Raw genomic sequence first — 12,854 nt, 5'->3', positions numbered from 1 at the left:
AATTCTATTATATATATATATGATATTTTCATATCTAGCATTATTTGAATATAGAAAAATGATAAACACATAATACTTTATACAATACTTTACACAACAATATTTTAAATGATGGATATTTTTATAAAATAACTTATAAAACTAACGTCATTTTACAAAAATATTCTTATTTTATAATATGTATTGTGAAATATATTATAAAATGTATTGTAAATATATCACTACTCTTGAATATAATGCAGCTTATAAAAAGTCCTAAAAATCAATTAGAATAAAGAAGTCAAAAAGGATGGGAAGGAAATATTAGATTTTAAAAATTTAGGATAATATTATTTTAAAATTTGTAGTATTTCAATAATTTCATACTATTTTGTTTAACTTCTTATTTTATGTTTTTTTTCTTTCTATAAGAACTTCTTATATTATGTTAAATATATGTTTTAATATTTAAAAAAATGTATACGCTGAAAAGTACTCTTCTGTTTTCTTCTCTTCGAATTTTTTTAATAAATACCATTCGAAATTAAGGAGAGGATAAATAAGCATTTGTAAAATGGAATATTCCACTCGGGAAAAAGAATACTCGAGAAGAAGGTGACCCAGTCACCCAACGCAAGAATCATCGAGAAGAAGTGGCCCAACGCCCAAGCAACCCTGCAAAACACGTTCCCACTTGTATATAAAGTCCAGCCTTTCAAACATTCTCATTTTATGATTTTGTTGTTTTTTACGACTCCTACGTCGTATTCCGTCTTTTCAACAATGCCTCGCAAAAGTTCTGGAGGTATGTTTCAAGCGTTCTATATTCCATATTTGATTTATATTTATGCTTGTGTTCAATGATTTCCTTTTACAGTTTTTGGATTGAGTTCCTCTGATTTGATATCAATTTTGAACTACAAAATATTTAATCTTGATTTGTGGGTCGTCAAATTATCGATCATTTGGCCCGTAGTTTATTAGAAAAATTGAAGATTTGGCTCGGTTGACTACATCGTTCGGTCATGTTGGAAACAACCGGTGCAAGATTCCAAGTCATATTTGTTTCCTTAAGTTTTTTTTTTTTTTTTTCAAAAGACTGTAGTAATATCTAGATCGTTTCCCACGTGGAATGGTTTTACGATTGGTAGGCGGTCGTTTGCAAGGAGAAAGAACTCTTTGATTCCTATAGGAGAAAGAAGAACTCTTTAATTCCTATAAAGTAACCAATTCATGTTATATTGTGTATATATAAATAAAGTTCCATCTTGTTTAATTAACTATGGTTGTATTCATGATTTTACCTGGTGATGTCAAGAGAAATATGCCCCCAAATAGAAAAGGGGTGGAAGATATAAAAACGGAAATTAGTTTATTGGGAGTCAGTGGTAGATTTGTGTTGGCGCTTGTGAGATAATTAACCGATGGTTTATTTTGAATATTGACCAAGGAATTATCTTGTGGTTACTTGTAAGACATTTCTTTGTTATTTTGTCATTGCCTTTTGCTTGCATCACTGTTTTTCCTCTTACCTTTTTGCAGTGTAGTCTTGCTGTCCATAACTTGAATGGAAATTCCAAAACTTACCTTGTCATTTTTTACAGGAAGGTCAGCTCCCCGTCCTGTTGCACGTGTACCACTGCGTAATCCTCCTGCGCCAGGTAACTTTTTGTATGGATTATAAAAAATCTCATATTGTATACAGCGCATTCATGACCATTTTGTAGAGGTATTTGGTGTTTGTTTTTTAAACCTTTCCTCGCTAAGTGTCTGTTTGCTATTATAATAAATACAAAGAGAAGTTCTTGGCATATATACCGCTTTTGTTTTATTATGAATTTCTAATGTCATCAATTTGCACTTAAGATTATTCCATTAAATTGGTTGAATTGTAACTATTGAGCTCTTGACTGTTCGGTGGATGTGCTAGTACTGTTGTCTTCAGTAGGGAAATATGAACATGTAGTCAACACAATTGCATACTGCATTTTTCAAATGACAAAATAGTTATTTGATATTGTTTATACAAGACCATGAAGTTTCTACTCTTTTGTTGCTATACTATTATAGTGACGTTGTCTCCACTATTTAAACTGAGCTCTAGTATTTAAATCGTATTTGTTTTTTCTGCAGCTTCTCCTGCTCCGCCTCCAATGCCTGCACAAGGTGGAAATGGATCCCTAATGGGAGGACTTGGTGCCACCATTGCAGATGGTGAGTATGAAGTGTTTAATGATGCCACAGGGGTCTCTCTGTCCTTATAAATAAAGCATATGGTATGAATTAATGGGATCTGACAGCAGTTTATTAATTTGTGATATACAGGCATGGCCTGGGGTACTGGAACTGCCATTGCTCACAGGGCTGTGGATGCTGTGATGGGTCCCCGTGTGATCCAACATGAGAGCATTGCTTCATCAGCTCCTGCTGCTACACCACCACCAACTATGAACAGTCCTGGAGGTTCCGATGCTTGTGTTGGTCAATCCAAGGCCTTAAGTGATGTATGGTTCTCCTCTCATGCCTTTATCTATTCTATTCTTTAAGTCACTAATTCTGTAGTTGAACTATTTGGTTTACGTCCACTATGAACTAATTCTTGTTCATCTTACATCATCACTCTTCAACCATTCCATGACCGTTATTTGATTTTGAACTTAGTTTAAAAAATAGTTCTCTCAAGTGGTTCCCAAGTTCTCCTTCTCATTTCCTTTGCTTCATAGCTATTTAAGTATAAGCATGCCATTCAAACTGTCTGAAAAGTCGGAATCTTGGTGGTGGTGGTGGTGAGTGTTCATTGCTTCTAAAGAAGAGTAATGATAGGGGTTGTAGTACTACAAATTTAACCCATTACATGAAGATTGTAAGATCTTGGTAACAAATTTGTAGCGAGTTTAGAATTTTTGGGTACAAAACTAATCTTATATTCTTAATTTGCAGTGCCTGGCCAATTATGGAGGCGACATAAGCAAGTGTCAGTTCTACATGGACATGCTGCAAGAATGTCGCCGACACTCGGCAACTGCGTTGAATGCTTGAAGTATCGTTGGGAAATCTGGTTGATGATAGTCATACATGTTTTAGTTCCTAGAGGATGGATACAAGTAGGTTTCAATTTATTTTGTGTTCCTCTGATTGGGGTTGGGCACTCGGGCCTATATGTTTTTAGATGGAACTTATAATCTTGTGATGTTTTGAGAAAAAGAAAAGAAAAAACAGCATGAATGTTCTTATATGATGTTCTGAGCATTTCAAATGATATCAAATGACATTCTTGTATCATGTTGTTTTGCGAGTTCCTGATGATGATCTTGAAATGTCAAAGAAAAAAGTGATATGTACACAGTTAACATACCTTAACCATTAGCACTTTTAACAAAATGTCAAAGTCGGCACATCATCTCTATAAAATATTGATTAAGTGCATTCGTTCTTCCATTTTAATATGTTGTTTCGAATAAAGTCAAATGATGTATGTTTATAGATTTATTTTTATGATATCGTTTTGAATTCTAATAGTTCTCTTTTTATTAATATAGTGTACTAATGTTGTATTTTAAATTCTTAGAGCATTGGCATTGGTTTCATAAAATTTATCTTCAAAATTTGATGAAAAGTACATGTTTTACATAAATTCAAAACTTTCTTATCCATAACCCCACATTGGATTAGTCATTAGATTTATCAAAATAATAATATAATATTATTTTTTAATAATAATATTTTTAATTCTTTTTTTATATTTTACAATTACACTAACCATATATACATTAATAATTTAATTTGATACTTAAATTATTTATACTAACCATAAGGTCATTGCATGAATTATAGGAAATGTAGAAATACATTTAATAATAAAATAATAGGAATAGAGAATGAATAGTGGGTCTTCAAATATAGAGATGTGAATGAATATACTGTAGTTCAAAACTTGAGCTTTGATGGTATACTGAATCCAATGCAAGCATTTTAACTCCTAAATCATCAAATTTTGATGAAACCTTCCTTTTGATTAGACCGATGCTGGTGCTCTTATAAAACTCAATAATTGAAGAATATAATTATTAAAACATGTGCAAAACAAAAGGTAAATGTTCATGGGCGAGAGAGGTGCGTGCTGTTGGGAAATTTATCTGTGGACGGCTTGAGGTTTTGGCGATGAAGACGTTAGTGAAGCGGGAAGTAATGGTTTGAGTTGAAAAAATGATTTTACAATATAGTTTAGTCTTACGCCTAGTTTGTTTTTGCAGAAAAGATGAATTGAGATAAAAATTAAAAGTTGAATAAAATATTGTTAGAATATATATTTTTAATATTATTTTTATTTTAAAATTTGAAAAAGTTGAATTATTTATTTTATTTTATATGTAAATTTAAGAAAGTTGTAATAATTAGATAAGATGATATGAGATTAGAAGTTTTGTAAAAGGAACCGAGTCTTTAATCTTATTTTATTTTATTCAACAATCATTTATTATTATTTTTTCTAAAAAAGGATAACATAAATATTTATTAAATGGCAAATCAATATATAACTCATTTAAGTAAATGTAATTAAAAATAGATTTCCTCTCTCTGATAAGTTTTCTCTTGTTCCTGCAAAATTCATCATCGCTTCCAGGACTTCGATCCGTTCGTTGGAAAGGGGGGTTGGAGCTTTGGCTCCACCTACCTCCCTTTCTCGCCAATCTCAGTCTCAATCTGCTCATTTTCGACAAGCAAATTCTGACATGTGCCTAACCATCAGTCTCCTTAGGTGCCGATCTTTAAGATTGCAGAAGAAATCTGTCCATACGAGTGGTGCATAATCCTCACGTGCAACTTATGCCGTGCGTGAATTTTACTGTTGTCGCGTCTGGGGAAGCTTCCTGCCACCACGCGTGGAACCATCGTGATCAGCAGCGTCGCAAACAACCCTTTACTGCGACTTCTAGTTGCAACTTTATAGTTTGTTCATCAGACTATTAAAAAACCGTCACCAAACAGTCTCTTCTTATGAGAATTGGGTGGGAGCTATTCATTTGGCTCCAGAACTCGCATTTTCTTTTTCTTTTTTGTATTGCAATATGTTGGTTTTGAAAAGACTGTAGGGAACTCCCACCCTAAACTTATATCTTGTATCCATTAATTTATCTATAAATATTTTATATGTTGGTAAAAAAAAAAGTAAATGTAATTAAAACCTTAAAAAAAAAAGAAAAAATAAATGTAATTAAAACTGTGAATTCTACGGTTGGAGAGTCGAGATACTGTCATGGTCAGATCACAATACTCGTGAGCTAAATGCAATAAATATCGTTTTGTTTTAATTCAATATTATTTTGTACTATACTCACTTTTTTTGACACTTTTATTTGACTGTTGATCAAAAAAAAATTTTTTTTATACTTAATAATTAATGAAATAATTTTAAATATATTGATGTATTTTATTTATTTTTTAAATGTATTTAAATATATTAAAAAATGTAAAAAAAAAAAAAAAAATTTACGTTGAGCGGTATGCTAGCGGTTAAGATGGGGCGGCATCTTTTGGGAAAGCTCTGTAATTTTCCCGTTCCTTGCGAATAGGAGTACTTTGTGACACAAAACCCAACGGTCTTATAAATTCGAATTTGAAAGTTATAACGAAAAGCAATAATGGCTCTGACACCGTACGAGCAAGAAAAAGGACGAGACGGAAGAGAAAGTTGTCCTTACCTTTGACCCCCAGCTTGCCAAACACCTACCAGCTCTGTGCAAAAAACCTCTTCTCGAACCAAGACCCACGAATCCTGAGCCCATATTCTTGGTTCCGCGGCGTTCTTAACGACCCCAGAACGTTTGAAATGGACGGCAAGGTTGACGGTTTGGATTCGATCGACTCGGTGCTGTGTGTTGCGGGTTCTAGGTTGCTTCGAACAGGGCTTAAACGAAGCAGTTGCACAGGTATGTGTTTTATCGAAGTACATGTTTATATCATTTCATTTTATCTTTTTCCGAGTTTTGAATTTCTTGGAAATTAAAATAAATGAATAAGATTCGAAATGTTTGAAAATTTGAATTCTTTTCCTTTTCTCGGTAACCAATCTATTTTCTTGTGAGTTCTTTTGGTCCAAATGGAATTTTCTTTGACCTTTTTTTCTTCTTAAAAATCCGTGTCTTAATTATGAGTTTTATTAACTTTTATATGGGGTAATTCAAGATTATTTGATTTCATTCCACTAACAATCGAGGCTTAGGGTCTGTGCTGCATAAATTCTTGCCCAAGAAAAAAGAAGAAGACGAAGAAAAAAGTTAATCTTCCTTCTAAAAAAATTAAATTAACGTAAGCCCTCTGAATTTTCATGTTATCATTTGAGAGAGAGTAATGTTTTCATGTTAATTTCACTGATGTCTCCTCGGAAATTTAAATGACATTAGGCTTAGTATAATGGTTTGACATTAGGCTTATCATTCGATGCATTCTAGAAGCAAGGCTCATTTCTATTAACTGTAAGTAGCAATTTTTACTGTTAGAATTAGATTTTGATTACGTTGGTGATTGATGGTTATGTTTAGCATAAGCATAGTATATTAGAACCCATCAGTTCTATTGAAGTTGATGGCTCGGGAATCAAATTGTTAGTAAGCTCACATTATTTCATTGTGTTAACCAGATAATCTAGTAATGTTTGTAAATGCTGGTGGTGGGGCTCTAAAGGAAGAACGAAATCTTGGTATTCAGTTTCAACACGACTGCTTTTTTCAAGGGGGGGATGTTTTAAGAACTGATGAAACTATAATCGAGAGTGGCGATATACCATCACTTTATCAATCAGCTCGAGTTGGAAATTTTTGTTACATCTTCAACAACCTGAGCCCTGGGGACTATTTTGTTGATCTTCAGTTTGCTGAAATTATAAATACAAATGGTCCTAGAGGAATGAGAGTATTTGATGTGTTCATGCAGGAAGAAAAGGCAAGTAAACCGAAATAAAAAATTTTTGAGTATGTTGAATTTGTCCATTCTTTCTATCAGCTGTTTCTGTTTTGACTTTTGTACACATTCTGAGAGATTTGTTTTGGTGAAAATTGTAGGTTCTATCTGAACTTGATATCTATTCCCTTGTTGGAGCCAACAGGGCATTGCAGACTGTAGATGTTAGAGTCTTTGTGGGGGAGGATGGGACAATTGTAATAAGGTTCGAGGGAGTTAATGGAAACCCAATAGTAAGTGGGATTTGCATAAAGAGGGCAGCAAAATTACCTGGTATCTTCTCTTCAAGTTTAACTTGCTATATCAAACCTATATTATTGAGACTCATGTCTTATTGTATGACTTGACTAAAGCATCCCAGGTTAAACATGGATCTGTCATATGTAACAATTGTGCTGCTGAGATAGAAATTTCATCAGCTCAGGTTAATTATTGCTTTAAATAACTATTTGGATATTGAAGCTTCAAAATTTATATTACTATGACTTGGACTTTAATGTGGTTGGCAGAATAAGTCCTTGAGGATGATATCTACTGCCAAGTACGAAAAAAAGATAGCGGAGCTGAAGACAATGTGCCAGCTTAAGACAGATGAATGTCATGAGGCATGGATGTCACTGACAGGTGCAAGCGAGCAGCTTGAGAAGGTTCAGATGGAACTTGACGACAAGTTCCTTCAGTATCATTATTTAGGTGAGATACAATCCCATAAATTCTTCAGGGTGTGCTAATACTTGCAACCAAAGTATTTTACCATATCATATTTTATTTTGGCTGCGGACATAATCTTTTTAGGTCTTATTGAGCAGTGTACTGCTTGTTTAGTCCACTCACGATTTCAGTTCATAGCAGTTTCAAAGATTAAAATATGTGCTTATGGATAATGATTTTCAGATCAAGCTATGGAAGAGCAAACAGAAAATTTGAGAGATATCTGTAATAGATATGAACGTGATAAAAGTCTGTGGGCTGCAGTTGTCGATGATTTAGAGAAGAAAGTCAAGGTAAATATCTGATTTCCATGGTTATACTTGTTCATTTATGTTTCATACTTGAATATATATTGTTCACCATTCCATTTCAGAACATGAAACAAGAGCATTGTCAGTTATCTCGTGAAGCATATGAGTGTTTTGATTCTATTCCTGAATTGAGCAAGATGGTATTTGCAGTTCAAGCACTGGGTAAGTTTGCATTACGACCCAGGTGAAATTGGTGTTGAATTTCATGCTTTCTAACATTCTGTATTAATTGCAGTTGCACAGTGTGACGCTCTTAAATTGAAGTTTAGTGAGGAGCAGGCAAAAAGAAAGATGCTTTATAACCAGATCCAGGAAGCAAAAGGCATAATCTTTTCTTATGATGCGCACAATAACAATGTTCTCCTCACACCCTTGGCTTGTGAATTGACCGACTGATGCTCTTCTTAACCGTGTCATTACAGGGAACATCAGAGTCTTTTGTAGATGCCGACCTTTGAGAAACGAGGAGATGCAATCTGGGTTTGCAACAGTTGCAGACTTTAATGCAGCTAATGATGGAGAACTTGGGATACTTTCGGGTGGCTTGACAAAGAAGATCTTCAGGTTCGACCGAGTTTATACCCCACAGGATGGTCAAGGTATGCGTGGAATGTAGTCAACCTGGGTATATGGTGTACATACATATGATTATATTGACCTGTCATTATCCTTTACTGGAAATACCAGCCTTGGAGTATTTTTTAGTTTAAATGTGATTCACCAAAGTCTTCCTGGACAGTAAATGTATTTGCGGATGCTTCACCAATGGTAGTTTCAGTGTTGGATGGCTACAATGTTTGTATATTTGCATTCGGGCAAACAGGGACAGGCAAAACTTTCACAATGGAAGGCTCGGAGCAGAACCGAGGAGTCAATTATAGGATACTGGAGCAGTTGTTCAAAATTTCTGAGGAAAGAAAAGAAACTGTCACTTACAACATATCTATTAGCGTGCTTGAAGTCTACAATGAACAAATCAGGGACTTGCTTGCCACTTCTCCAACATCCAAGAAGTAAATTTTTTGTCTCATTCATTGAATTAAATTACTTGGAAGAGATCAAGTGACTTGCCCTACATCTTTCGCTCTCCCAAAAATTTGTCCAACTTACCTATTCTTTTAGTCTGACCATATGACATGTAGAAACCTTTGATTTAAGTGCATTCATATTGACCAGATCTTGCAATTTTCATTCGCTCTATATATATTAGGTTGGAGATAAGGCAAGCTCCTGAAGGGGCTCATCATGTACCAGGAATTGTTGAAGCCAAAGTTGGGAACATTAAGGAGGTATGGAGTGTTCTGCAGGCTGGAAGCAATGCCAGAGCTGTGGGATCAAACAATGTGAATGAATACAGTAGTCGATCTCATTGGTAAGTATTATCCTAAATGTTGTTTGCATTAATCTAGGATGTTCTTTGCATGAGGGTGTGCGGATAAGTAGTCTTTACTTTTTAATATCATTTTCTATATATTACTATTCTTTTCCCTTTTTTCTAGCATGCTGTGCATAATGGTAAAAGCAAAGAATTTGATGACTGAAGAGTGCACCAAGAGCAAGCTATGGCTTGTGGACTTGGCTGGCAGCGAGAGGCTAGCCAAAACCGAGGTGCAAGGAGAACGTCTTAAGGAAGCTCAAAACATAAATAGATCTCTTTCAGCTCTTGGGGATGTAATTTCTGCATTGGCATCCAAAAGCAGCCACATTCCATACAGGTTTGGTTTTATCTTTCCTATATACAGACATTTCTTGCCTTTTTTATTCTCTGATTTATACATTGGGATTTTTCAGGAACTCTAAACTCACACACCTACTTCAAGACTCCTTAGGTAAGCATTCAGACACCATTGCTACATCAGCAAAAGGAAGCATTTAGATACCACACAGTAACAAATTCTTTTTGTTTTAATTACCACCTAAGTGGGTGTGAGAGTATCCTTTCTTTGAAATATTGTTTTTGCAAGAAGATGGAGTTGGTTCACATAATAAGTCAGATACAAGTTTTCTTAATGGCTATGTTTCATGATCTCTTGAATTAGAAGAGAGGGTCAAGAAGTAAAAGATGCTCTTCTGTTCTTTGATGTTCAGGCGGCGATTCCAAGACTTTGATGTTTGTGCAAATCAGCCCTTTGGAACAGGACCTAGGTGAGACTCTAAGCTCATTAAATTTTGCAACTCGTGTTCGAGGTGTGGAGTTGGGTCCTGCAAGGAAGCAGATTGAAGTGGGTGAGCTTCAAAAACTGAAAATCATGGTACGCTCTGGGATCATCGATTGGAATGCTCCTTTCATTGACAGTTATGATTCATGCTTGCACACATATGTCAAACTTCTTATATCAATTAATAGAAAAAACCAGTATTTAAAGTACTAAGTTCCCTCTGATTATTTTGAAGCTTGATAAAGCAAAGCAAGAATTGAGATCCAAAGACAATGCTTTTTGGAAGTTAGAAGAGAACTTGCGTAATTTCGAGGGCAAGGCCAAAGGCAAGGATCAGATTTGCAGAATCCAACAAGAAAAGTTGAGTGAACTTGAAGAAAAGATTGCGTTGAAGACACAGCTATGCAGTCAGCTGGAGAAGCAGTTGTTACAACTTTCAGAGGGAGTAAATGGGAAGGAAGAAACTTGCTTGAGTCTTCAGCAGAAGGTTGCTGGGCAGATGAATTATGTTGAATTCATTTACTTCTATTTTGTTATAGACGACCTAAAATATGTCATCTAACATCTGGCTTCTATTTTGCCAAAGGTGAAGGAGCTTGAGAACAAGCTGAGAGCACATGAGCATGCAGAGTCTACAACTCTTCAGCACAAGGTGCGTTTAATAAAAGCTATCTCATTCAATTTCAGTTATGATGACCTTCATGTAGGCAATGATATCTTGGGTTCATTCGGATCCTCACGAGATATCCTTGATTATTGAAATTCTTCATACAATAGTATGCTACTATGCTCAAAGGAAGTGGTGTGTGTCAAGGCAAGTGCAACTCCTGCCATCATATTCTCCAGGAAAAAAATATCACTCTTAGTCGATTAGTGGAATCATTTTTCTGATGAGATGACAGCTAATGCTGTACACAATGTGGCAAACTGTTTTGGAGCAGCAATCAGAATCATGCTTGAGAATCAAATATCACTCTTAGTCGATTAGTGGAATCATTTTTCTGATGAGATGACAACAAATGCTGTACACAATGTGGCAAACTGTTTGTTGGAGCAGCAATCATAATCATGCTTAAGAATCAAGGTGTAAAGCTTGTTTTTCTCCTTATTCTTCACAGGTCTGTCAGGTCAAGGAGCTTGAGAACAAGTTGAAGGAGAGAACACAAGAATTTGAGCGTCATTCTGCAATGCTAAATCAAAAGGTTGTCTTCTTTATTCAAATCAACAAGTTATTCTCATAGTGTCTACAATATCACTATCAACTGTCCAGAATAACAGCAAGACCCCCTTCTCTCTCTCACCTACCAAATGGACCAACTAATAAGATACTGGTGGAAACATGCCCAACTAAGCTGATTGAGAAGGGGGAAGAAGGGGTCATTCATTTCAATCATTTTGTAGGAGCTCACTGAGTAATGATACACATACAACCCTTTTTACAACCTTTTTTACACCCATGTATTAAATTGAGGGTATTTATGTAAAGTGATGTTACTTTTGTAAGTTATTTTACAAAAATGTCTCTCATTTAAAACTTAGTTGTATAAATGATTGTAAAAGGGTTGTATGTCTATTATTTTCCATTTTGAAAACAGGTTCACATGCTACTGAAATTAGCAAATTATAGGCAGAGGATAAACAGAAAAAAGAATGAGTTGCTTTTTTTTTTTTTTCTCTCTCTTTTTGGTTACAGGCCATTGAACTTGAAAACAAGTTGCAAATGGAAGGAGGCAACCAAGGATTTCAAATGCTTCAACGGAAGGTTCTTATACCATTTTATGTTGTGCATGGACAAAATGCACTCATTAGTTGTAACCCTCAATGGTAGCTGCAATTGCTCATATATTCTCTTCCTACATGTTAATGACAGATTGAAGAGCTTGAATTAAAGTTGAGACAGCAAGAACAACAAGAGTACATGCTACCAGCATGTTCGGCAGATAAGTCAGGAACCACCTCTAATGAAAGGAAAGCCTGGTCAAGAGTGCAAACTCCAGGACAAATGGATCCCCCAAGTCTGAGGAACTCTACAAACCGAGCAATTAACCAAGAGTCTGTCTTGCTCAAAGGAACTGACACTCTCCACCAGATAAGGAGAAGGAGAGGTCTCCAAAGCATAGGGACTGAGAACACTTTCTTGGCGTCGAGTCCTTTGCTTGATAAGAGGATATTGTCAAGTGAATCAACTAAAGGAAGGCATATTGATCAATCCAAAGCATTGTCAAGGCTTACAAGAAGCACAAAACCAGCAGCCACTGTTCATAGAGCATTTTCTGGCAGCAATCTTTATAAAGATCAGTTGCCAGGGAACAAGGACAAAAACAATAAGTCAAAGTTTTGGCTGAGATAGAAGCAAGTGCATTTTCATTATATTAAGCTCCAATGTTTGTCAAGTTCATTCTTTTTTGTGTTCCACATTTTTGTGTTGTCAATGTATGAAAATATGGGATGAGTCACGAATTATCGGTGCAAGGATCAGTGAAAACATTTGATTTCACCTTTTTTTTTGCGTTCACCGCGCGTAAGCCGCATTGATGCTGAGGTCATTGGGTAAAGCAAAAATGGCCGGGTCAGCAGCATGAATACTCTTGGAGAAGAAAAAAAAAAAAACTAGGTAAAAAAAACTTAATCACTATGTTTAAAAAAAAAAACTAGAAAAAAAAAATGAAGCAGGAGCTCCAGCGGGATTGCTATCATTTTTCATTTTAAATTTAACATTTTCATCTAAAATTAT

At 35.1% G+C, this 12,854-nt stretch overlaps 2 protein-coding genes across 3 annotated transcripts; both read left to right on the top strand.

Moving 5' to 3' along the window:
• Positions 1-597: 597 nt before the first annotated feature.
• LOC121261630 (uncharacterized protein C6C3.02c-like) lies at positions 598-3,261 on the top strand. The gene is made up of 5 exons (XM_041164093.1): positions 598-784; positions 1,584-1,640; positions 2,113-2,193; positions 2,305-2,483; positions 2,920-3,261. The coding sequence occupies exons 1-5, from the start codon at positions 712-714 to the stop codon at positions 3,016-3,018; spliced, it is 489 nt and encodes a 162-aa protein (XP_041020027.1). The 5' UTR covers positions 598-711; the 3' UTR covers positions 3,019-3,261.
• Positions 3,262-5,517: 2,256 nt separating this feature from the next.
• LOC121260727 (kinesin-like protein KIN-14R) lies at positions 5,518-12,620 on the top strand. Of its 2 annotated transcripts, XM_041162720.1 has the most exons (19): positions 5,518-5,909; positions 6,620-6,921; positions 7,041-7,212; positions 7,293-7,363; positions 7,449-7,632; positions 7,834-7,943; positions 8,024-8,123; positions 8,197-8,283; positions 8,384-8,560; positions 8,701-8,974; positions 9,172-9,333; positions 9,461-9,676; positions 9,753-9,790; positions 10,050-10,213; positions 10,356-10,607; positions 10,707-10,772; positions 11,239-11,322; positions 11,814-11,882; positions 11,991-12,620. In XM_041162720.1, the coding sequence occupies exons 1-19, from the start codon at positions 5,810-5,812 to the stop codon at positions 12,468-12,470; spliced, it is 3,108 nt and encodes a 1,035-aa protein (XP_041018654.1). In that variant the 5' UTR covers positions 5,518-5,809; the 3' UTR covers positions 12,471-12,620. The 2 variants fall into 2 exon arrangements, with proteins under 2 accessions (XP_041018654.1, XP_041018655.1); XM_041162721.1 differs by lacking the exon at positions 5,518-5,909 and having other exon boundaries at positions 6,752-6,925.
• Positions 12,621-12,854: the final 234 nt, after the last annotated feature.

This window comes from Juglans microcarpa x Juglans regia, chromosome 4D (genome assembly GCF_004785595.1).
Source record: "Juglans microcarpa x Juglans regia isolate MS1-56 chromosome 4D, Jm3101_v1.0, whole genome shotgun sequence".
Classification (NCBI taxonomy): domain Eukaryota; kingdom Viridiplantae; phylum Streptophyta; class Magnoliopsida; order Fagales; family Juglandaceae; genus Juglans; species Juglans microcarpa x Juglans regia.
This window is presented reverse-complemented; position numbering and strand designations above follow the sequence as displayed.

Bases quoted from the DNA above. Each gene is read 5' to 3' on its own strand.
- LOC121261630 (XM_041164093.1), top strand. From the start codon at position 712: ATGATTTTGTTGTTTTTTACGACTCCTACGTCGTATTCCGTCTTTTCA. The intron at 1,641-2,112 runs GTAACTTTTTGT...TTTTTTCTGCAG, and splicing joins GCGTAATCCTCCTGCGCCAG to CTTCTCCTGCTCCGCCTCCA. The intron at 2,484-2,919 runs GTATGGTTCTCC...CTTAATTTGCAG, and splicing joins AATCCAAGGCCTTAAGTGAT to TGCCTGGCCAATTATGGAGG.
- LOC121260727 (XM_041162720.1), top strand. From the start codon at position 5,810: ATGGACGGCAAGGTTGACGGTTTGGATTCGATCGACTCGGTGCTGTGT. The intron at 7,633-7,833 runs GTGAGATACAAT...AATGATTTTCAG, and splicing joins CCTTCAGTATCATTATTTAG to ATCAAGCTATGGAAGAGCAA. The intron at 9,677-9,752 runs GTTTGGTTTTAT...GGGATTTTTCAG, and splicing joins AGCAGCCACATTCCATACAG to GAACTCTAAACTCACACACC.